At 56.0% G+C, this 22,288-nt stretch overlaps 3 protein-coding genes across 3 annotated transcripts in view; 1 reads left to right on the forward strand and 2 right to left on the reverse strand.

Moving 5' to 3' along the window:
- Positions 1 to 442: 442 nt before the first annotated feature.
- OVCA2 (OVCA2 serine hydrolase domain containing) lies at positions 443 to 1,947 on the reverse strand. The gene is made up of 2 exons (XM_044248161.1): positions 1,613 to 1,947; positions 443 to 1,284 (listed from the first exon to the last, which is right to left on the reverse strand). Exons 1-2 carry the CDS (start codon positions 1,794 to 1,796, stop codon positions 785 to 787), a joined length of 684 nt encoding a protein of 227 aa, XP_044104096.1. The 5' UTR covers positions 1,797 to 1,947; the 3' UTR covers positions 443 to 784.
- On the reverse strand, positions 1,207 to 10,618 carry DPH1 (diphthamide biosynthesis 1). The gene is made up of 13 exons (XM_044248160.1): positions 10,510 to 10,618; positions 8,639 to 8,791; positions 8,453 to 8,516; positions 6,687 to 6,808; positions 6,084 to 6,241; positions 5,834 to 5,955; positions 4,040 to 4,108; positions 3,484 to 3,640; positions 3,255 to 3,355; positions 2,647 to 2,725; positions 2,240 to 2,380; positions 1,958 to 2,059; positions 1,207 to 1,284 (listed from the first exon to the last, which is right to left on the reverse strand). Exons 1-12 carry the CDS (start codon positions 10,568 to 10,570, stop codon positions 1,976 to 1,978), a joined length of 1,311 nt encoding a protein of 436 aa, XP_044104095.1. The 5' UTR covers positions 10,571 to 10,618; the 3' UTR covers positions 1,207 to 1,284; positions 1,958 to 1,975.
- Positions 10,619 to 14,170: 3,552 nt separating this feature from the next.
- RTN4RL1 (reticulon 4 receptor like 1) overlaps positions 14,171 to 22,288 on the forward strand; it is a 70,131-nt gene continuing 62,013 nt past the window's right edge. The window contains exon 1 of the mRNA XM_044248162.1: positions 14,171 to 14,561. Within this exon, the coding sequence (XP_044104097.1) occupies positions 14,549 to 14,561 (13 nt within the window). The 5' untranslated portion in view covers positions 14,171 to 14,548. The remainder of the gene's footprint in view (positions 14,562 to 22,288) is intronic.

A 22,288-nucleotide genomic window follows, 5' to 3' on the forward strand; every position in this document is an offset into this window, starting at 1 on the left:
TTGTGTGGTTTTGGGCCTCTTCCCAAGGTCTAGGACCAACCCATCCTCCAAGCTTATAGTTCAGAGGGGCCAAAGCAGTTCTGGAGGAAAAAGCAGAGCACCCAAGAAGCCAGAGTTTGACAGAAGGCCAGTACACAACCCTCAGGGTTCAGAGGAAGCCTAACTCAGGGGAGCCCAGGGAGCACCTTGCCCGGCGATCTCTTCCGAGAACTTCTCAAAAGTAAAATTCTTCCAACTCTGCTACCAAGGCCTCCTTTCCTTCCGCTTGGGACTTGAGATTTCTACCAAATGTGGGTACACATGAGCTTATCCTGGGGGGTTTGTAACTAGAAACACGTCCTTCCCTCTTTGGAGCTGCCCTGGAAGCTGTGTGGATGTCAGGAATCCGGACTTCTGTCACAAAATGGCTTTCCTGTGCGTAGGAGGAAAAAGATGCTCAAAATTGCCACCAGCACTTTATTACGCAGCAGTCACAGTAGCATCAGCCCCCATGTTCCCCTGTTACCCTCCACTTATCCAGGGGTCCACTGGCCTTTTTCATGTTTGAGTGGCAGATGCCAAGCTCCGCTAAGTCCTTCTGATCCCTTTTTTCTTGAGTGTAGAGCTGGGCTTATAATAAGCTGAGTCTCAGAATTGATACTTGTCTCTTAATTGGTGATGATGAGGAACACCGACAGCCGCTAAGCTCCCAAGGGTGGGGGGGGATGTAAGGACTGGATTACAGAGGCTGCCCCGAGGTCATGTGGGGGTGGGGAAAGTAGGGGCAGAGCCATTTGTTCATCTTTCACGCTGCAAACTGGTCCAAGAACTTGAGGTAGGCCTGACGCTGGGCCGCAGCTGCTGGAATGAAGTGGCCACCAGAATGGGTGAGGGTGACGGCTCCAGTGAATCGGCTAGCCAGCTGCATACTTTCCTGAGAGGGGATGACGCAGTCAGTATCCCCAAAAACGTGTAGTGAAGGCAGTAATAAGGGGCACTGCAGGATGGGTTCCTTGAGTCCAAGGCCTCGGGGACTGAAACCAGATACCAGGATGATAAACCTTGGCAAGGGGAAGCGGGGATCGCCAGCTTGGCCAAGGGCACACACAACGGCTGCCAGCGCGGCTCCCTGGCTGAAACCAAGGAGCCCATCAAAAGGTCCCAGTTGCTTCAGTGCCTGTGCCACGGTTCCCAAGGCTTCCTCCAGGCCTCTGCATACTGTGGGCTGGCTCAGGGCGTTGAAAACATCTGCCTCTTGTTCTGAAAACCACCAGCCTCGAGGCTGCTCCTCCGGAAGGCAGGGCTCTAAAGCGATAACGGGGAAAGTATGGGGTTAGGGCAAGCGGGTATCTAGGGCATGAGAAATGAAAACGGGAGGGAGGGGGGGTTGGGGGCTGACAACTAGCGAAGAGGCAGAATCTGGGGGTAACGAAGTGGAGAGCAGAGTGGCATGGCAAGGCATGGCAAGCCTGATCATGGTGGAGGCCTGGGAGGCTGGGATGGAAGAAATGAAGTGTATGGGCAGGAGGAAGGAAGAGGTGAGGATGCGGCGTGGGGGTAAGCTGAAAGGCGTTACGGAAACGAGGCCAGGTAAGAGACTCAGAGTGCATTTCCCGGGCACGGCCCGTCTCACCGGAGTCCGGCCCGGCGCCCTCGCGACCCGCAGCATCCGCGACCAGGTGCGGGCCGCTGAGGCACACGAGTTCGGCGCGGCCCCGCAGCGCCTTCCTCAGCGCTCCCGTCTTCTCGCGGAAGCCCCGCTCGCTCTGCCGGAAGCCGGCCAGGGCTAATACCCTCAGCGGCGGCCGAGCCGCCATCTTGCCGAGCAACGCGCCAGGGACCGGAAGCAGCCTTTCCCCGAGCGGAAATCGAATGCACGAGGGGTGGGACCAAATGCCGGCCCCACCCCGAAGGTGGGCCTCTGCGCGAACCGGGTGTTCCCATAACAACCAGGCGCGGCCCAAGCAGGGGCGGATACCTGAGACCAAGGAAGGGCTCATCGAGCGTTCGTTGCTCCCTTATCATCTCCGCAGCTGCAGCCGTCGCAAGCCGCGGCTGGAGATTGCTGCGCGGACTCCTCCTGCATAGGAGGATGGCCGACTCTGCTCAGGGTCTCCATTCTGCGACGTCCTCCACCCTACTCCCGTGCATTTCCCGTAGCGGCCTCACGGCGGCGGCCTCGGCTCGCATCGCTAGGGAGGCGGCCAGGCGAGGCCGCGCCTTTGGTCTCTCTCCTCCCGGCTTGCAAGTCTGGGCCTACCTTCTCCAATGCCAGCGGGCTCAGGGCCTGGAGGGGGCGGTTCCGTCGGTGGTTGACTGTCCATGGCCCCAAGGAGCTGGCGGCGTAGAAGTCCATAGGGTAGGGCTGCTGCCAGGAAATGTCCCTCAGGGCCACCACTGCCTAAGGGAGGGCACCCGGACAACAATACTTTTTCTGGGCAGGATTAATTGATTAAATCTTCACGATGGCCTATGGAGGTCCTATTGTCCTCATACCACAGAAAGGAAATGTGAAGCTCTGACAGGTTAAGAGACTTGCCCAAGGCCACACAACTAAGAAATGAGTCAGCTGTAACAGGTGCTGCCCACCCCACTGCAGATCCCTCCCTGGACAGAACCAGGTGCAAAGCCCACTCTCTCTCAGGTATTTTCAAAACGCAGGGTTACCTCATAGGGTGTCAGCAGCGGCTTGGGGAAGGCTGTGCCCCAATCAATGGAAAGGCGCGGACATGCTACCTGCACCCACCTGGGAAGGGAAGGTCAGGTCAGACCCAAGGTGGGGGTGGGGAAGGTGGTCCTCCCCTGGGCAGCATGCTGAAAAACATGACTTTGTTCCCAACACACCCAATGAATGCTTACTATTAATTCTAGAGTAAAGACAGTCACGTACTACCGTTCAGATTAACACTATAGCTGTTGATTTTCTTGTTTCCTGAGAGAGCCATCTGCGAGCTCTCTGAGGGCAGGGCCCAGGCAGCTTATCTGTGATCTTAACTCCAGAATCCAATTTAGCTTAATTCTGGTACACTGCAGGTGCCAGCTACCTACCTCAAAAGAATGACTGTGATGTTACAGTTGCCTGTGAGCTCCCAAACTGAAATGGGTGAGACCCCCAGCCAAGAGCAGCCCCTGCTGATGAGGGCTCTGTAAACATGAACATTCATGGAAGCAATCCCCACTGACTCCAGCCTTCAATATGTGCTGGGCAGGACACTGATCTAAGGAAGCTTCCTTAGCCAGAGTCATTGCTAGACAGGTAAGGTGAGGAAACTTACACATCCACTTCAGGAAGTAGGTTAAGCTTGCTGGGGAAGATCTCAGAGAGCAACAGCCTCAGGAAGGGAAGTCCTAAGGCTTGGAGCCTAGATTCCAGGTGCTGCTGGAAGATGGAGGCCAAGATCAGGTCACCATGGTCAAGCAACCAAGTCAAAATCCCTTAAGTAATTTTCCCAGCTGGGTTTCTAGTCAGTCCCCTACTCCAGAGGCCATCCCAAGCCCTCTGACCTCCAGAATTTTGGGGCTGCCCTGGCGGCCCAAAGTGCCCAGTATAAGGCCCCAGGATTTAGCTGAGCGGGCTGTGGCTATGGCTTCTTGGCGGTTGGCTTGCATGCGCTGGTGATCATAGTGTTCTCTGGATAGGACTTTGCTGTATGGGTCATATCTGGAAAAGAAGCTATGAGGGTTACGGTGACAGCCACTCATGGTACCTGTTGTACCCATAGCTCCCTGACCCAGTCCCTTGGTCTGAATCTTTAGGTTCCATGGAGGTAAAGAGGAAGAGAGCAGAGACCGTCATTAGAAAGCTCAGTCCCACAGGTGGAGCAGGCAAAAGTAGGAGGAGGATTTAGAATCTCCGTATGAATCCCAGTGGGGGATGCGTGGGTACTGTGCAACAGCAGCTCTGGGTCTGACGCCTGGATTCAGGACCCAAGTACCTCAGATACTTAGAGCTGTTGGCTGTCAAGGGGCCAGGGAATGAGGAAGTTTCAACCAGTTGAGGGCTTCAGTGGCAGGGATATCCCACCCTCTCCCTAGCTGGTCAGCCCAGCTCAGCCCATACCGGTAAGCGGGGACACCAGGGTTGGCAATCATGACAGACTCCAGATGGAAACGGCCGTCTCCAAGATATCTGCAGCAGAGAGACAGGGGATGACAAATGTGGGGTACGGTGAGACAGCAGAAAAGGTGGGCACTGGCTTGGAGGTCCAGACTGAGCTCCCGGCTGAATGTGCTGCTACTGTGAGGGGAGGGCAGACCGGCCCAAGTCAACATTCCGCCTCCTGAGACCTTGGTTTTCTCATGCGCAAAATAAGGAGTTCAAACTGGATGAGAATAAGGCCCTTCTAGTTATGTAATGCAGAATCTGAGAACTGCTCCTCACCCCAGACTTCTGGGGGAAGGGTAAAAGGGCAGCCATGGCCATGGGAAGGCTGCTCAGGGCTCTAGACATCCTACCTTGGAGATGGCGGGACAGTTCCTTATCTAGCTCAACACAGACATGGCAAATAGGGTTCGGTGTGTCATCGCTGTTGTAAATGAAGTTTCAGGGTCTACAACGGCTCTCTCTCCCCAAACTGGCTCTCAGGTCCTCTTACTGAGTTGTAACAACTACTGTTTACTGGATTTGTGTCTTCTGTGCACCAAGGCCCGGAATAAGAACTTGCCATGTAGGACTCCACACTCACACCCTCAAATAGTCCTCTGAGGTACTTAGAGTATCCCGATTTTACAATAGATACAGCTGCTATTCAGGGATGTTAAGGAATTTACCCAAAGTCACACAGCTATTAAGCAGTAGATCTAGGACTTGTCTCTAGGCTTAACCACCAGGCTCTATCAAGCCTGTCCCTAAAAGGAGCTTCCCAGTCCACAGAGAAGGCAGAGCATAGAGGACAATCACGAATGCAGTTCCTTCTTGGAGACCACACTGATTTTTGTGATGAATGCCCCACATTCAGGGTTTCTCTCCAACACACACCTTGAAGCCCCCAGTGGTAGGCACCCACAGGCTCAGAATCCTGCGGGCACAGGCAGAGGGGCAATGTCCCTTCAGGAGCAGGGCTGTCCTATATGGGAGCAGCAGGCCCTATGGGACCAGCATCTATAGCCCCAGAGGCGGGGCTGAGTCAGGGAGTGCCCCTCCCGCTCTCCCTGCCATTAGCTAGGAATGGGGCTCCCCTCCCTAGTCCCAGCCGGGGGAGCTATCAGCTCTGAGGCTGGCTGTATTCACACAACATTAAGCATTTCCATTACCTAAAATAATTAGGCGGCAGGAGACATGCTGCTCCTGCTTGTTAGCTGTCCGGATGCTAAATTAACGGGGCTGCAGCCTGGGCGTGCCCATCCATCTTCTCCAATTATATTCCCACCATTTCTAGCCCACCCTCACCCCCACTCCCCACCACATGAGGCCCTCTGATTCCTACCCCAGCCTGGGCATAGCCTCTTACCTGGTGGACAGAGCACCTGAGAGGGAGACAGGCCACCTGCAACCCTATTCGGTCCCCATTTTGCAGGGTGACCTTGAGCAAACAGTTAAAAAAGAGCTTGAGACTCAGCTTCCTTTCCTACACAATGAACCTCCCGATCCCTTCTAGGTGCCTTTTTTTTTTTTTTTTTAAGATTTTATTTATTTTTTGATAGACAGAGATCACAAGTAGGCAAAGAGGCAGGCAGAGAAAGAGGAAGGGAAGCAGGCTCCCTGCTGAACCGAAAGCCCATGCAGGGCTCTATCCCAGGACCTTGGGATCATGACCTGAGCCGAAGACAGAGGTTTTAACCCACTGAGCCACCCAGGTGCCCCTCTAGGTGCATTTCTTATGTCTCTCCGACTGGGCCCTCATCTTTCACTTACACAACAGCCTCCACCTCTCTGGGCAGCTGGGGAGCCGTGCAGCCCAGGATCTCCCCAGGGGACAGGGGCTTGCACTGTGGGACACTCACATGGTACTCAGCTCTCAGCTCCTGGGCAGCTGCCTGGAGGGATGAGGAGGGAAGGGAAGCAAGTGGGTGAAGAGGGAGAGCCAGGGCCAGAGGACCAGCCGGAGCACCTAACATGGGCCTCATGAAGAGTCCGGAGGCTGGCTGCCTATCTGTTCACTTACCTGCAAGGTCGACACAAACTGAATGGTGCTGACCAGGGCAAGGGAAGTAGCTGGGGGAAAGGTGAGGCGGATAGAATCCAGGAGGTGGGTAGTATCTATCCGGATGTCCACAAAGACATACAGTACCCGGAAGTCTCGGGCCGAGGTGTCCATGGGAACTGGGAAGAGACAAGAATTCAGGAGACTGTTTTGGAAGGCCAGAGGTGCAGGGGGCCTGCCTGGGCCAAGGTCTCTGAGCAGCCAGGACCAGTGGCTTCAGCCTAGGGATACAAGGAGTAAGCAGGAGGCGGGGGGCAGGGGGCTGGGGGGAGGAGGGACACAGTGATAGTTTCCCTTAGAAGCTCCTTTTCCACCCCTCGACTGGGGGCCCAGACTGCTCTACCACCAACAGCCTTTCAAACACCCACATCTGGGACAGCAATGTTGTTTCCAAGGCAACCAAACCCAAAGGAAAGATCCACCTGCAGAGCAGGAAGGCCAAAGCCATCCCAGAAACTGGGAGGGACCTCCTGCCTGCAAGCAGGACAAGAAGGCACCATGATGGGGGAATTAGCATGCAGTCCTGCCTCCCTGCCTCCCAGCCAGGATCCCTGCCCACCATACCCAGGCAGCTGTGGCCATAGTGCACCAGGAAGTCAGCTCCCAGGGCCCTGGCGGTAAAGTCATCCACACAGCAAGCCCCATATGTCACATCGCCCATCACCATCACTTCAGCCTCTGTGAACCTGTGGAGGTGAGGGAACGGGGAGGGGGACAACGAGATGGTGACACCAGGGTGAGGTGGGAGAGAGACCTACCCCTGTGGGGATATCTCAGGGCCCAGCTCCTCTCCCTACGCCCCGCAATCACTGGGGCTGGCAGCTGCCACTTCTGCCAACAAAGAGTAGGAGGGGCCCAGCTGTCACATCCCCCGGTCCTGGCAGCAGCTCTTGGAACTGGAGCGGTATGAGCACGGTCTCTGTAGCACCCGGGTTCCTCCATCCAAGCCCAGACTTCAAGAAGGATCCCCACCTCTCAGCTGGGCAGACACAGGGTCAGATACGGGGGCTCTAACACCCCGGCTTGTCCCACCCAGAGCAAGGGGCATGCACACACATGCAGAGGCGCCCACTCCCATGCTTTGACACTACAGCGTGCGTGGGTATGCATGTAGGGAAACACACAGCCTCCCTGTCACCCAGACCCCCTGCTACCTCCCCACCCTTAGTTAGGGCCCTCTGCACCCAGGGTGGGGGGGACCCACGAACGGCTCCCCCATAGCACATGGCACCACCCACACGCCTCATGCGTCAGAAAGAGTGGGCTCTGGCCAACACATTGCCATAGGATCTGCTGCCAGGCCTGAATCACTGGGGGACAGGGGTGGGTGGGGAAGACCCCACACTCCCCAAATTCACCAGGGGCATGGTGCTAGAGGACCAGCTCTTCCTTGAGAGATGCACACCTGGGCCACAGGGCCTGGCTTGGCAACTAGGGTCTCCCATCTCTCTCCTGGAGGTGTGCTGGGGAAAGCTGAGCTGCTGTCAGTCAGCAGCCCTTCCTCCTCCCCCTTCCCCAAATCAGTCTGTGCACAGAAGCAGATTATTCAACTCCTTAAAATGCAGCCCAGGCGTCTGAGTCAGCCAGAGCACTTAATTTTTTATAGATTAAAATGTATGCAAATTGGCCTGAGCCCCAGAGAGCATCCCCAAGGGGCAAGAGGGTGGGAGCTGGGAAGTGAGTCTGTGGCAGTGGATGAGAAGCGGAGTGGGGGAGGGCAGCAGCAGGGAAGTGGGAGGTTCCCATCACGAGATGACCTCCCCTTTCCCCATTCCCCCTCCCTGTTCCTGTGCTGGTTCCAGATGGCTGAGAACTCCCCACCCCCAGCCCCAGGATGGCTCATTGTAATGAAGAAACTTAGAGAGGGGAGAGGAACTGAATACCATCTCCTAGACACTTCTCCCCCACCAAGCCCCTCCTTGCCCTACTCCCCCAAATGTGTGGGAGAAAAAGGTTCCCCTTGGCTAGACCTGATGCTGACAACACAGCTCATTACAGGTCAGCTCTAAGGATGCCTCCTCAGGCCCCACCACCTGCTCTAGGCCCAGCTTTGAAAATACTGGAAACAACTCATCTCCCCACTCCCTGCTGCACCCTCTCCCCCACTTTTTTTAGGGAAAAAGAGATTTATACAGACAAGCCAAGCCAGACAGGCTGGGATCTCAGCAGGCTGGGAGTTTAGTTTTGACTTTTTCCCTTTGTGCATGTATGGTTGTGGGAGGGGGCAGGGTAAGGCCAAGGTCCAGAAGGAAAAAATGTCAACAGGAAGAGATATAATGGGCATGGGGAAGGTCTTGGCTTAGCTTCTTCTCCAGTGCCCCAAGCCTCACCTTTCCAAGATATCCACAATGGTGCAGGCAAAGAGGAGAAGGCCCTCAGGCATTTGCAAGGCCACTGAAAGACAGAGCGAAGACATGAGAGCAGAGGTCTAGGAAAATCCTAGGATGGGGATACTGTCCCTGACAGAGCCAGGCAACCTCTCCATCCCTACCCCATCTCAAAACTTGGGGGCTCACCCTTTTTGGCCTGGGCCTGCTGAATCCTCCAGATGGTCTTGGGAATCTCAAAGTTATAGTTGGAAGGCAGGACCTGAATGGCTGCCTGCAGCTGGGGGTTGTTCAGGATCTCAGGAGGGATCTGATTGGCCAAGCGGCCCCTAGGGGCTCGACCTAGGACAAATGAAAGGACTGAGTTGGCACCTGGCCTAAAAGAGAACCAGACCCAGTTAAGTCCTTAACACCACCCAAGTTTCAGGCCCAGATCCCAGATGCCAAGGGGGTTAACCCAGCTTTCTTCCTCACTGAGTTCATTCTGAAGCTGGAAAGACAACCCATTAAGCCTGAAAGAGATCTGCATAATTAACTTCCATACTGAGAGATTACGGAGAATCAAAGATTTGAGCCCATGAGTGAGGTATACCCCATCCCTTACCTTTGGGAGAACAGAGATAACACCAGGAGACTGAACTGAGTCCAAACAACCGCTCCTTGGTAAAGAACAACTCTGAGGAAAACCCAAGAGCCTAGAAGTCTGGGAAAATGTCCTCCCCTGAGCCCAACCCCTCACACACGTCCCTGAGAACACTTTGAAGTTCTGAGGTCCTAGATATGCAGTCTATAAGCAAACTTATTAAGTACTGACTTAAAAGACTGCCCTCTTTACTCAAGTCCTACTGACTCTGTCTACAGTGGGGCTCTTCCCTCTCCTCGTTTAAAAGGGAAATAAAAACCAAATATTTAACTGACTTAACAGCTTCCTTAGTCTCACTGTTCCACCCCAGGAAAAATAAAAGAACACACTCTAGTTAGGACTGCAGGCAAACAGGTAAGGACAGAAAAGCGACCCCACCCTTTAGAGGCTAGTAGTCTAGCAGGGGCAAATGCAGGTGTACAAATTACAACCTAATTAAAGGAGAAAACACTGTAGCCATTAGCAAAGCTGCAACCCTTAATTTGCTTCCTATTCCTCATAATTCAGCTTAGCTCAACCCTATTATCTGGGAACCAGAGTTTGGGAATGTGATAAGGAATCAAGAAATTAATTTATTGAACAAATATTTATTGAACTTGCACTTTGTGCCAGAACTTCTGCTAGGGCCCTTTACTACTATGGGTGGGATCCTCCCAGACATAACCCTTCGTCCTCTGCCTGTGGGCAGATGATGGTAGTTGATGATGGTTGATGAGACCATATTTGAATGTTACTACGGCCATAGTTTTTGTTCATTTGTTTCAAAGACCTTGGAACAAATAGCCCAGAATCCTGGGCCCCTCACAAAAGCTCCTCTGATAGGGCAAGTCCCCTGTGGACGTTGGGATGTGGGAGCTGCTGGTTTTAGTAGCTCAATTTGTCCTCGGGACTAGTAGGCGCCTCCTCTTTTATCACGTGTCTGTGATCTTCAGTTTACATCAGTATTCCCGGGTAGACAAGATCCCTGAGGGCAAGGCTGCTGTGTAGTCCCTGAACCCAGCACAGGCCTGGCAGTCAGTGAGCTGGATGAATGAAACCCTGTGCCTCTTTCATGGAGGCATCCCCCGACGGCCCATTTGTGGAATGGCCGCTGCAGCGCGCCTCGCTCTTTCCTTCCCCATCGGGTCCGCTTTATCCGTGAGTCCTCCTGTGCCAGCCAAGGCAAGGGCGGGGGCAGCGTTTCCGGCTTGAGGATTACAAGCTCCTAGGAATTGCTGCTCGGGATCGCGCCCTAAGGCTGCAAAAGGAAGACTGGTCCCTCTGGGCTCCAGCGAAAGCCGCCGGAGCAAGTAACCGCGGGGCCCTCCGGGTCTGGCGGAGAAAGGCCGCCGCCGTTAGTGGGGGAAGGTGCTGTCCCTGACTTGGGAGCCCTGACTCGCGATGCGAGGTCCGGAGGCCGCAGCGTAGTAGCACCCACCTCTACCAGTGCCGTTTCGGATGCCCCGCTCCGTCACCACGGACTCCTCTAGCGCCGCCATTACTGGCCTGTCCACGTGGAGACCAAAAAGGCAGTACTAGAAGAAGGCCGAGAACTCAGACCTTGCGATCGACCGCCGGTCGCTGGCGAGGGGCGGGAATTTGCTGGGCGGGGACTAGGAAGGAGACGGTAGGGGCGGGGCTACCGCGGTCCCCACCCCACCCCCCCCAGCCCGCAGGGACCCAGCTCTCCGCCGCCGGTAGCAGTCCGGTAGCAATCGCAGTTGCACTCTCTCGACGATCCAGTCTTCTCCTCCGCTCCCGGTTTTCCAGACCTGGCACTCCCGGACCAGTGCTCCCCTATTTGCCGACTCCCTGCCCGAATTCTGTGAGCCAAGTCTTGTGAATGGGACACCACCCCCGCCAACGCCCCGTATCCCTTTTGCTCCTCTCTGTCTCCCCTCCTGGTAAGCAGTGGAGGCCGTGTAGGTAGAGCCAAATTCCGTACCTCAGAGGACCCCACTGCCCAAACAAGACAGAACTCAGCTCCCATCAGCCCAGCTCCAAGTTGAGTCCTGGGGTTTTCTGAGCGCCAGAGTGCCCTTACCTTTAGGACCAACAGTGCAGAATGCTGGAAGGTTTCCCATGTGAAAAACTGCTACCAAGGAAAGGCCCCAGCCTGAGGGTGCTTTCCTGGGGCAGGGCGTGGGAATAGGGGGAGCAGTCCAAGGAATCCGGTTGCCTAAACCAATCTACTCTTTTCCCTGCCTTGGCTGCCTCTCGGGTCCAGATAGCCTTTCTCTTGATCAGACCTGGGCTCCTGAGATCCCAAAGGGAAGGCATAAGCAGCCAGTGAGATGGCCTTGACCTTTGGAAGATCAGAGTACCTGCAGGACTGGCCCTTAGCAAGGTCTGCCCCATACAGCAATAGTCCCCCAGGGCTGTTTGCCCATCCAGCCCTCTGGCACCACCTTCCTCTCTCAGAGGTGGTGATGAGAGCACAGCTGGCCCTTTAAGGTAGCTCTGTGGCCTGGGGCTCCCCTGGAGGCCCACATTGCTTGGAAACTCCTAATTAAGGTACAGGGAGAAGTGACAAACAAGCAGCCAGGGACAGGCCTGCCTGGGCGGCTGCCCAAAGAGAAAGGATGTATGGGCTGGCTGAGAGTGAGCAGCCAAGGGGAGGACCAGAAGGGTCAGTGCTCTGTCCCCCCAGGCCACTGACTGATACCTTAGGACAGTCATAGTTTTGGACAGGGCTGTGGCCAATATGGGTCCCAGGAATACCCCTCTTGCCTTGATAAGAGCTCGGCATGGACTTCCCATCTCCCCTGGGTTCTTTGGACTCCCAAGGTGCAAAATCTCAATTCCAGCGATCCCCTGAGTCCAGCCCCTCCCCCTCAGGACACTAAGGCCCAGCCTGTGGACAGCTTTAACTCTGGCTGCAGCTGTGAGATCCATGGAGGTTGGGAGAGGGGAATTGATTCCACAAGAGCAAGTGGCATCTCCCTAGCAGGTCTCGGCCCTCACCCTCTTACAACATCGCCCCACAGCCTCTTGTGCTGAATGAGCTGCCCTAGCACCCATTAGGAAACCAGGTGATGTCTAGGGGAACTAGGCATCAAGGACAGATGTGAGCATGTCCCCTAAGATAACTGCAGTGAAGGACATTGGGGGCTGTCCTTCAGCTTGGGCCGAGAACACCTCCATCTGTTGGTGGGGGGTCTCCCTGCCTGAGTTACTCAGCAGGCTGAGTAATTACTGCCTGACAAGAAGGCGGGCACAGTGCACCCCCACATTATACCACAACACCCGCCTCAAGTCACCCCCACCCCCTGGCTGGACTCCAAAGCAGCGCCCAGCCCTCCTGAGGCCCGAAATAACTGTGTTTCTCACACTCACGCCCAGCCCCAGCCAACTTCGTCTGAGATGCTGGAGTTTGTGGGGCAGGGGGGTCATGGGGAGACAGCTCAGGGGGCTGGAAGGAAGATTAGCAGACCCCGATTAAGGGCTACACTTTGGCACTGATCTGCTTTATGACATGGAGCAAGTTGTTCAACCTCACTGGGCCTCAGTTCGCTCACGGAGAGCCCAGGGCCTTGAGACCAGCTTTAATGCCTGGCAGGGTGTGGGACTAAGTCCAGCCCTGCAGCTGGTCAAGGCTGAGAGAGAGAATACTCCACCTCCAGTTCCATCCCAAGATGGACCAATCTTCTTAATCATCAGAACAAGGTTACTTTTTCACCTTCAAGCATTTGCACCTTTTCTCCTGCCTTGAATGCCCTTTTTCTTCTCAGACTGATAACTCAACCCTCAAGCCCCAACCTAAATGGCATCCCTTTGATGAAGGCTTCCTTGATCATCCTTCACCTTCAACCCCCTCACAGAGCTAGTAGAGCCCCCAACACTTTGTTTCTCCTCCTGTCACATTCTAAGATGCCTTGTGGGTCTTTCTTCCCCAGCTATGCCCTAAGCTCTTGTAGTTACATGCCTATGTAGTTAGCGGAAACCCAGAGCCTTGGTGCCATTGAATGCAGAGACCTTGTCTTTTTCACCGGCTGAATCCCTAGGAATAGTAATGCCCCACGAATTGACCCTCCTTGAATGAGTGACTTAGCGCCCTCTTCTTCCTTTCCCAGGACCCCTCTTATTCCAGGCCAGTAGGGGGTGCCGCCTCCACCCAGGATCTCGCCTGGCCTGAACCTTTTCTGTTCAGCCCAACTGGCCCCCTGCGGGACCTGCTTTCTAAGCGGTGCCTCCATTTTCCTGGAAGCCCCGGGCGGGGTCGGTGTAGACTGAAGGAGATCGGGGACACCCCCCTAGGCGGGGATAGCCCACCTGAGCCCCACACTGGTCCCTTCCTCACTCTAGAATTTGGAACTGGGCCTCCCTGAATGCTTGCTGCGTGGACTAGACCAGTCTGGGGGCGCGCCACACCTACCCCCCAAAGGAATAGTATCCTGGGACGCGGGATGCGAGGCGGCTGGGTTTCCCGGAGCTGTCCTGGACGGGGAGGAGCCGTCGAGCCTCCAAGAAGGAAGCGGAGTCGCCTAGAGAGGATATGGGCAGGAGTGCAGACTTGTGATCGGGGTCTCTGGGTGGCAGTCCTCCTGTCCCAGCCAGTGGGCAGAGCGCACGCTTCCAGCCGCCTCTCTCAGTGACCTCCAGCCGCGAAGGGCGAGCAGACGGGGGTTGGGCTGCGGGCGCGAGCTCCGGGAAGCCCGCGGGGCCGAGAAGGGGCTTTCGAGTAGCCCGACGGCCGCCCAAGCCTGGGGCAGGTACTCGGACCGACACGGGCCAAGGATCGTCCCTAGGGGCGGGCGCAGCGAAAACACCTTGGGAGGCGGCGCCGCGCGGCTGAGCGCCGCTGCCCTGGGAATAGGACGGCGCTCGGCACCGCGAGCTGAGAGCACTTTCATAAATTTTGTATGGGAGGCGCTCCGTGAGCGGGGGCGGGGAGCGGAGCGAGAGGGAGGGAGCTAGCGAGCGAGGGAGGGAGGAAGGGAGGAGAAAAGGTGGGGGAAGCCGGGGGGTGGGGGGGAGGAAGGGAGGCGCCCCGCTCCGCCGATCGCTGGGTCCTGCAAACGCGCGCCGGGCGCTTTCCCCGGAGCTCGGCGGTGCGTGCGAGCGCCCTTTTGCAGCAGCCGCGGCGGCGGCGGCCCGAGGGGGCGGAGAGGAGGGGGCCGCGGCCCGGCGGCCGGGCGGCCGGGGGGCGGCGTCCCCCCTCAAAACCACCTGCAAAGATCTCGGGGCTGCAGAAGCAGGCCGCCGGCTCCGCGGAGCAAGCCGCTTGTCCCGGGGCTGAACGAGCGCGCAGGGCTGACAGGCGGCGCCGCGGTTGCTAGTGGGCGCCGGTGCTCTCGGCGCTGGGCTTGGGCTCACCATGCCCCTGAGGGGCCGGGCTGCCGGGCACAAGCGGATCCCCGGCTTGCCCCCGCCTCGACGCGCTCGGATTAGCTGTAGCCGGCACCCAAGGATTTGAATCCGGACTCCGGCAGGGAGCGCGCCTAGGCCGACCTCCGAGTGGCGGCCCCGCGGCCAACATGCTTCGAAAAGGTGAGTTAGAGCCGAAGGGGCAAGTTGGAGTTGAGTGCACACGCGGCCGAGCCTCGAGCCCGGGAGCCACCCGAGCGCTCTCCGGCGCCCGAGCTCCTGGCCCGGGAAGCAGCGGCTGGCGGGCTGGCGGGCTTTGCGGGGACGCACCTGCGGAGGGTTTGCTGCTGGAGCTCAGCCCCTGTCGGTGGCCGGTTGCGAGACACGGGATTTGCGCCATGGATCAAGCGGCCAGGCCTAGGGATCTGGCTCGGCGAGGTCATTTCGAGACCACTGTGAGCTACCCAGAAGCCGGCCTTCTGGGACCTTTGCTTTGCCATTATAAAGTTTTGCAGTCGCAGACTCCTTCCGCTGCGTGGGCACATGCTCCAGTTCTGCCGCTTTGGCGGGGCCGGGTGCGGCCCGCGCTCCAGGGCGGCCAGCGGTCAGTCACCGAGCCGCCCGGGCGCTCACTGCGCGCCCTCGCTTCTCAGGCGGGGCCGGGACGTGGGCACCTTCCCTGCAGTCCTGCTTTAGTCCTCAGGGACAGGCTCTGGGCACCCAGCAGCCCAAGGGAGGTGGCTAGCGCCTGCCGTCCTGTTCTTCAAACTTTCCTTATGCCTGGAGCAGCGAGATGGGAAGGCAGGGGCCGTACCCGCTCTGTGCGCGGCAGGTGCCAGGCTCAACTTGAGGAGAGCTGGCCCCGCGACCACCTAACCACAACCACCCTCCCCCTGCCCCCCTTTCCCCCGCAGCCCAGCTCATTGCAGAGCGCTGCAAAGTTGGCGCGGGTGCTGGAGAAGTCCCGCCGCGCCCCCACGTGGCTGCCGCGCGGGGAGCAGTCCCCGGGGCCCAGGGAGGGCAGGTGACCACGCCGGGAGCCCGCAAGCGCGGTCTCCAGCTGCCCCGGCCTCTGCGTCTGCCTCCCTCCCGTTCCTGGTCTGGGCGAGCTGCGCCGCTCCGTCGGGACCCTATCGTTTCTGGGCCGGGCCGGGCGGCGGGTAAGCCGCGGCGGCTGCGTGTGGCTGCCCGGGTCCTGCGGGAGCCGGCTAAGGCGGGAGCTCAGGTAGCTAAGGGCCCTGATCCCTGCGCTCCGTGCTCCTGCCTTAATCCGCCCCTGTTTCCATGGCAACAGACCGAGGTGTCGTAAGCACAGGATTCTGACCTCACAGTAGGATGGGGAAGGAGAAAACGGGCAGGGGGAGGTGGCGGAAGAATGGGAAGCGAAGCCTCAAGATGGGTGGAGAGGAGCAGATGTGGGGGTCAGGGGAGAGACCCCACAAGCAGGTGGGACAGGTGGGGGAAGAAACCACGCCTTCTCTGGAAGCAGTAAAGGCTGTGTGGTGGTCCCGGTTGGCTCAGGCTGGCTCAGGCCTATCGGGGAGCCTCTGTTGCCCCGTCGTGTCAATAGCCACAAACTTGTGGTGACTTGTGTCTTCCACGTGGGTCGGGGCAGGGCGGGGAGGCGGGGGGCGGGGGGGACGGGGACGCTGCCTACCTTTTCCTGTGTTGTGGGGAAAAGTCTCTCTGGCTGGTTGGAGAAACCTCTTCACTGATACATCCCGGTTCTTTTTCCCTGCAGAATGGGACTTTAAAAAAGGCCTTTCAGCAGCTAGCCATGGTGGTCAGTGCCTGCACACAGAGGCTGATCTTTACAAAACTGAGCTGAGGCCGGGATCTGAGAAGCTTGGGACTGGAGTGTGCACACTTGCCCTGGTGCCTAAGGATTCCTAGGCAGTTTTAAAAGGCCGCCATGGCTGGGTTTCTGGGTTTGGGATGGAGATAATAGAAGGGAATTGACATCCCATTTCCCTTTTGGTCTCTTGTCTTTTGGCAGTTTATAGTTAAAAATGAGCCAGAGAACAGCCCAGGTACTTTATTTACATGACTGAAGTGCCCAGGGAGACTCCAGGAGCCTTTCTCTCCCATCCTCACTAGCCAGAGACCCAACCCAGGATGAGCCCAGTGCATTCTGGGGGCCTCTCCCAGTGGAGGAGACTCACTTACCCTGTTTAAGAGGTGACTCCTGGAGGCTTGGCAGTCATGGGGGTTCACCACTTGGATTGGCCAAAGGAAAACAGAGCAGAAAAGCCCTTTGCTGGGCTAGGCTGAGCTCCAGTGGCCTACAGCCTGCTGCTGGGACATTGTGTGGACCAAGAACTTTATTTTTGCTCCTTTTCTGAACAGTCTTCTCTTTCAGCCCCTGGTCCTGATCTGTAGGACTTGTTTCTTTTACACACATATACAGGACACTCAAATACTGTGTGGATTCTAGGTGTGTGCTCAAAGCCAAAGGTATGTCCAAGGCTCATGCCAAGGAAGGTGGCCATTGAAGTTTGTTTCCCAAATTGTTCACAAAAGCTCCGAGCAAAAAAATGTTATAGGGATGGGTTCAAATGATCATTGCAGTTTCCCTGCCCATCAGCTGCAGAGCCCTGCATGGACTCCTGGACCTGAGGGAGTTTCATAGTCTCTGTTTGGATTTGAAAAAAGAGCAGCCATCCTGAGATCCTGGGGGTAACGTGGAAGAGAAAAACCCTCTAACTTTCTGCAAAGGGCTGGGCTCATGGTCTTGACAATGGAGTGCTCTGTGGAGTGAGGAGGCTCGGTTGTCTGGGCAAGGTGAGTATAGGCTGTGATCATGAGGGTCATCGCTCTGATTTCTGGTCGTCCTATTACAGCAAGCTGGGTGCTGTCCTCTGGCAGGATGTTTTAGGAATTGGAGGGGAGGGGTACTGACTTGTGTCTCTTAATGAAAGGACTCTACCGGCCACAGCCGCACCTCTGTGAACCAGAACAGCCTGAGCCCTCAGTGGATCCTGCTGCTGACAGTGCTGGGAGCTGAAGGCTTCAGCAGCTGCCTGCCCTCTTTTCCGTCTCCTGGCCTATCCTGGCAGAACTAGGGATATAAAAAGCAAGCCTCTGGTTAGAGATGAGAGGCAGGCAGGGCAAGCCAGGCCTGGAGCCCCCCAGCACCATCCAAGAAGAAAGGGCAGCCTGTTGGGGATTTTGCTTCGCCAGAAGTGGCCTGCTTAAGGTCAGGATCTATGGTTTTCATTTTTAGAGCTATAAAAACAGAATGCAAATCAACAGCCTCTGGGCTAATACTGAACCTATCCTTAAAGTTTTTGTCTTGTTAAGCAAGGAAATAGAGTGCCAAATAGGCTTTGTTAAGTGGCAGTCTAATTAATAATTTAAAATCTTGTAGCTGTCTTTCATTAGAATTTATCTGTACATCAACCACAAAATCAGTCAAACACACTCATTTATAAGTTAATGCCATCCCTGAATAATTCAGCAAGAGCTAGATTAAGGCCGGCAATCCAGTAAGAAGCATTTTTGTTCTTTTGGTTTCCATAGCCAGATGGACTGGCCTGGTGGCTGGAGTGGGTCTCCTTTGTGTGAAGGAGAGGCAGCGGGAGGAAGGGACCGTGGGGTCGTCAGTGCTTGGTGGATTTGAATCCAGAGATTCCCTAGGTGACCTGAGAGTCTTCAGGTGGCCAGGTGACAACAGGCCCCTCCTCTTGGAGCTGTCCGTTTCATGGTCCTCTTTAGCTCCAGTGGAGAAGAGAAGGGAGGAATATTCCATGGACAGCCAAGACACTCTTCTTTCTGCTGCAGAGGATGTGTATAAAGGGGAAGTACAAGAGCCCTGCTCAGGAGGGTTGAGATGTGAGGCTTTTTTTATCCCAAATCCTAGCGCAGAAACAACATTTCAGTCTTCCCCGCCTAACTGTGTCCTACCCAAAGAATGCAGCCTGGTGGGACCAGTGTCACCAAACACAGCTTCTTTCATTGGGAGCCTCTGGACTGCTGCTTTCCTCAAAGCTCCTGGTTCTTAGAGCTTAGAAGAGAGAAGCTGAGAGGAGGAATTTTAGGGGAGCACCAGGACACACCAAGAGAAGAAGAGAAGCAGAGTTGCCCAATAAAGCCCATACATACATTTTCTCACCAGGGGCCAGAATAAAAGCAAAGCAAGCAGTGTATTGTTTCCCTTGTGAGCTCAGACCACAGAGCAAATGTGTTTTGGTTCGATTCCCGTCATGCCGATATGCAGCCAAGTCCTTGCTGCACTGCTCAGGCCCATCTTATACAGAGAAACCGTTCAGGACCAAACTCCCAGCGTGGGCACATGGGCTCCTGCACTGCGGGAAGGTAGCCCGGAGTTTCTGGTCTCTGTCTCAGGCCACCAATCCCAAGCCCTCTGCAGGGTTCAAGGGCACTATTTGTGAACACCAGGTAGGTAAGTGGAGCAGACGGTGGACTTGACACCAGGAGAAGGTTCTTGGCCAAGTCTGAAAAGGAGAAGTCTCATTAGGAAGAGGAAAAGGCAGGGGAAAGGGTAGGTGTCTGTCCCCTGACCTGTGGCTGAGTTGAAAGCAGATGGGACTGAGGAGGAAGGCTTGTGGGGGTGAATCCAGCCCTAAGCTTTGGAGTCACAGCCTGAAAAAGGACAGAGCAGAAGTTCACTTGCTGGAGAGGAGAAGGAGGGGGCAGGCATCATGAAGGATGTCAAGAACGGATCTGTTTGGTACCATCTGCAGCAAAGTAGTGGTTAAGGTGAAAGCAGAGAGGAGATGACAGGGAGGGAACAGATGGCCAAGGAAGCAAAATAGCTGGCGAAACGGGAACAGAGCCTCCAGGGACAGCAGAAGGCAGGACCTCCGCGCAGAATGCCGGAAGCAGCTCTTTCTCGGGGTGCGCTGGCCAGGCCACCCTGACTAGAAGTGAGTCAGAAAGAGGAGTGAGGCAGGGACTTCAGGGTGAAGGGACTTCCCAGGCCTGAGATAAGACCTAGCAAGACATCAGTTCCAAGGTTGGGGGTCCAAGAGCAGGGACCTCCTTGGATGCCTTGAACTGGGTAGAGGAGGCACCCTGACTTGGTGTCCATCACTAGGGCAAAGCCAAGCCGTGTTGCATCTCTGAGCATGCCTGGTTGAGCCCGCCAGGAGGTGGTATGGACCCTAGCTGGAGACAGGGGCAGCAAGGACCCACTCATGCCAGTCACCGTCCGTGTACTACCAATACCTGCTTATAATTAATTACCGATGGGCCAAGCTAAGTGGACAACATACCTTATGTCATGTCATCTCTGCAGTTGCCCTTTGAGGTCAGTCTGTACTTGTCCCTACTCTACAGATAATGGAAACTGAGGCACAGACGAATGAAGTCACTTGCCCTGGGTCACACGGCTGGCACACTGTTGAGTCAGAATGCAATCCCCGATCCGTCTGCCGCTACACTCTTTCGCTTGCTTGCTCTCTTAACCCCTAAGCTCCACTGTCTCACATGCCCATCTGCCTTGAATTTACATGACATTTGTTTTGCGGGGTGCTGAATCATTTGTATCTTGTTACAGAGCTCTCTGGTCGTTCCCATGCACTCCCCTTCTGCTGCACCTCCAGGAGCGTCTCTGTCTGGGACCCTGGGGCTCTAGGACGCCAGGGTCTCACCTGTCCTCTTTTTCCCTACCCTCCCTCTGTGTCTGGGCTGGTCACCTCCTGCCTCCTCCCCTCCTGCTCTGGTTTCTTCACTGCAGGGATGGGACAATGGGCCAGCCCATCCTCCTGCTTTCATGCCCTTAAGAAAGGCTGGGATGTGGTTTATTTGGGGGCTGGTCCTTCCCCCTGTGTTGCTCTTCCTGGCTAGGGGAGCCCCCTGCTCCCACACATCCTGCTCTTCACAAAGCTGCATCCCAGACTGGCAGGTGCTTGTGTGGGGAGCAACAGCTCCAGGATATGGGGTGGCTGAAGCTGGATGAAGCAGGTCCCTCCACCCTTACCTGCCCCCCACCTCTGGAGTTCTCCCTTACCCCTGGGGTGGTGCTCCCATGGCCCAGCCCTAGTCTGTTAGCGGGACTGTAATGGCAGAGCTCAGACCTGTCCTCCAGAAGGGAATTCTGCCCCCTTCCGGCCATGGTTGAATTCCAGAGGCCAGTTTTCCCTAGGGTTTGGAAAAGAAAGAAGAAAGAGTTAAGGCCGAAAGTCTAGGTAGTCTGGGGAGGTAGAAAGGCACACTCCCACCTCTGAGCAAGGAGCTCCCCCCACCACGGTGACTCGGGGTTCTGATCTCACAGACAAGCCGGGGCTTCTGAGCCTGTGATCATTGTCTCATCAGTCAGCAAAGCTGGGATCCAAAACAGCAAACAGCTTCCGTGCTGGCATGGCAAGAGGGTTGGCACAATACAGTGTGTGTGTATGCGTGTGTGTGTGTGCGCGCGCGCATGTGGGCACGTGCGCGCATTTGTAAAGACACACCTGGCAAGCATGCAACAGGCACTGGAAGTGTGCATGCCTGAAGCTCCCTGTTGTAGAGTGGGGCATCCCACGTGCGTATGCCCCACCTCCTGGTCCTTGGGGCCAGTAGCATAGCGCGTTGGTGCCATCAGTGGGCTGGTGAACTCGTCAGTGGGGGGCCTCCAGGAGTGAGTGGGCCGGTGCTCTCTGCACCACGAGCTAGCAAGGAGCCAAGCTCAATGAATTGGTGTGTGACTCTGCCCGTAGGGGTGGGCTCTAGGGAAGGGACCAGAGCAGACCCTGCAGAGGGGTCTCTTGGCAGCTTCCTGGGCTGATACCAGAGGGCCGTGGCAGCGTCGTCAGGGTGGGGCTGCAGGAAATTGAGCAGAATTTGGGGTGCCCGGGTGGCTCAGTTGGTTGGGTGTCTGCCTTTGGCTCAGGTGATGGTTCCAGGGTCCTGGGATCAAGTCCCACATTGGGCTCCCTGCTATGCGGGTAGCCTGCCTCTCCCTCTGCCTCTCCTTCCGCCTCTGCCTCTCCCCTTGCTTGTGCTCTCTCTGTCAAATAAATAAATAAAATCTTTAAAATAAATAAAATCTTTAAAAAAAAGGAAATTGAGCAGAAGTCTTCCCCAAGTCAGGAAAAAAACTGGGCTCCCAACTCACAGCCCACTGAGATGGTGTGAAAGTTTGCTTCTGCCTCTAAAATTGCCCTAGCAGAGTTTGCCATCCTTCTCTGGGCACCTGCGCCAACACAGTGAAGGAGGCCTTTACATATGGTTATATAGAGAGATTCATGAGGCCCTGGGGGGAAAATTGGCATTCTTCTTTCAATGATTTATTTATAGGGCGATTGGATGATGGGGCTATGGAAGCTAAGGTGCCTCCATTAGTGAGAAGCATATGAGGCAGAAAGCCTTGCTCGGTATTTGACATTTAGTGGGGCGACTCCTACCAGGGAGCTGCTTTTTCTTTTAGAAGGTTTTGCCTTTAATGTTCTATTCATGGGCTTGCCTGAGCAGGCCGGGAGAAGGAAGGAGCCTGCAGTGCGGTGGGCTAGCCAGCTAAGGCCAGGTGGCCTGGGGAGCAGGCAGGGCCTGGTGAGTGACTCTGTGGTCAGTGCGGGGGCAGCCGGGCAGGCCCGGGCTGTGGGGAAGCGGCTCCGTTCCCGCACTGCGGGCCACCTCCTTGGCACGGGCTGCAGGCAGCACACCCTTTCGTGTTTACTCTCCTGTCTGTCTCTGTTTTCACTGGCCGCCAAGCTCTGCCTCTAACAGCAGCTCTGTGTGACCCTGACTTTGGCTTGGACATGGCCCTTTTCTTTCTAGGGACCGTGGAGTTGTAGAAAGAAAGCCAAAGTTGGAGTCCCATGGCTGCGTTAGATTCCAGCTCCGTGGCTGGGTCTCTAGGACGCTGGGTGCATCTTCATCTCCTTGGGCCTCAGTTTCTCCATCAATAATAGGACCAGAGTGATGGCTTTTCACATGTTTCTGGGAAGGAGAACAGTGTTTTCCAA

This window comes from Neovison vison, chromosome 5 (assembly GCF_020171115.1).
Source record: "Neovison vison isolate M4711 chromosome 5, ASM_NN_V1, whole genome shotgun sequence".
Taxonomy (NCBI): domain Eukaryota; kingdom Metazoa; phylum Chordata; class Mammalia; order Carnivora; family Mustelidae; genus Neogale; species Neogale vison.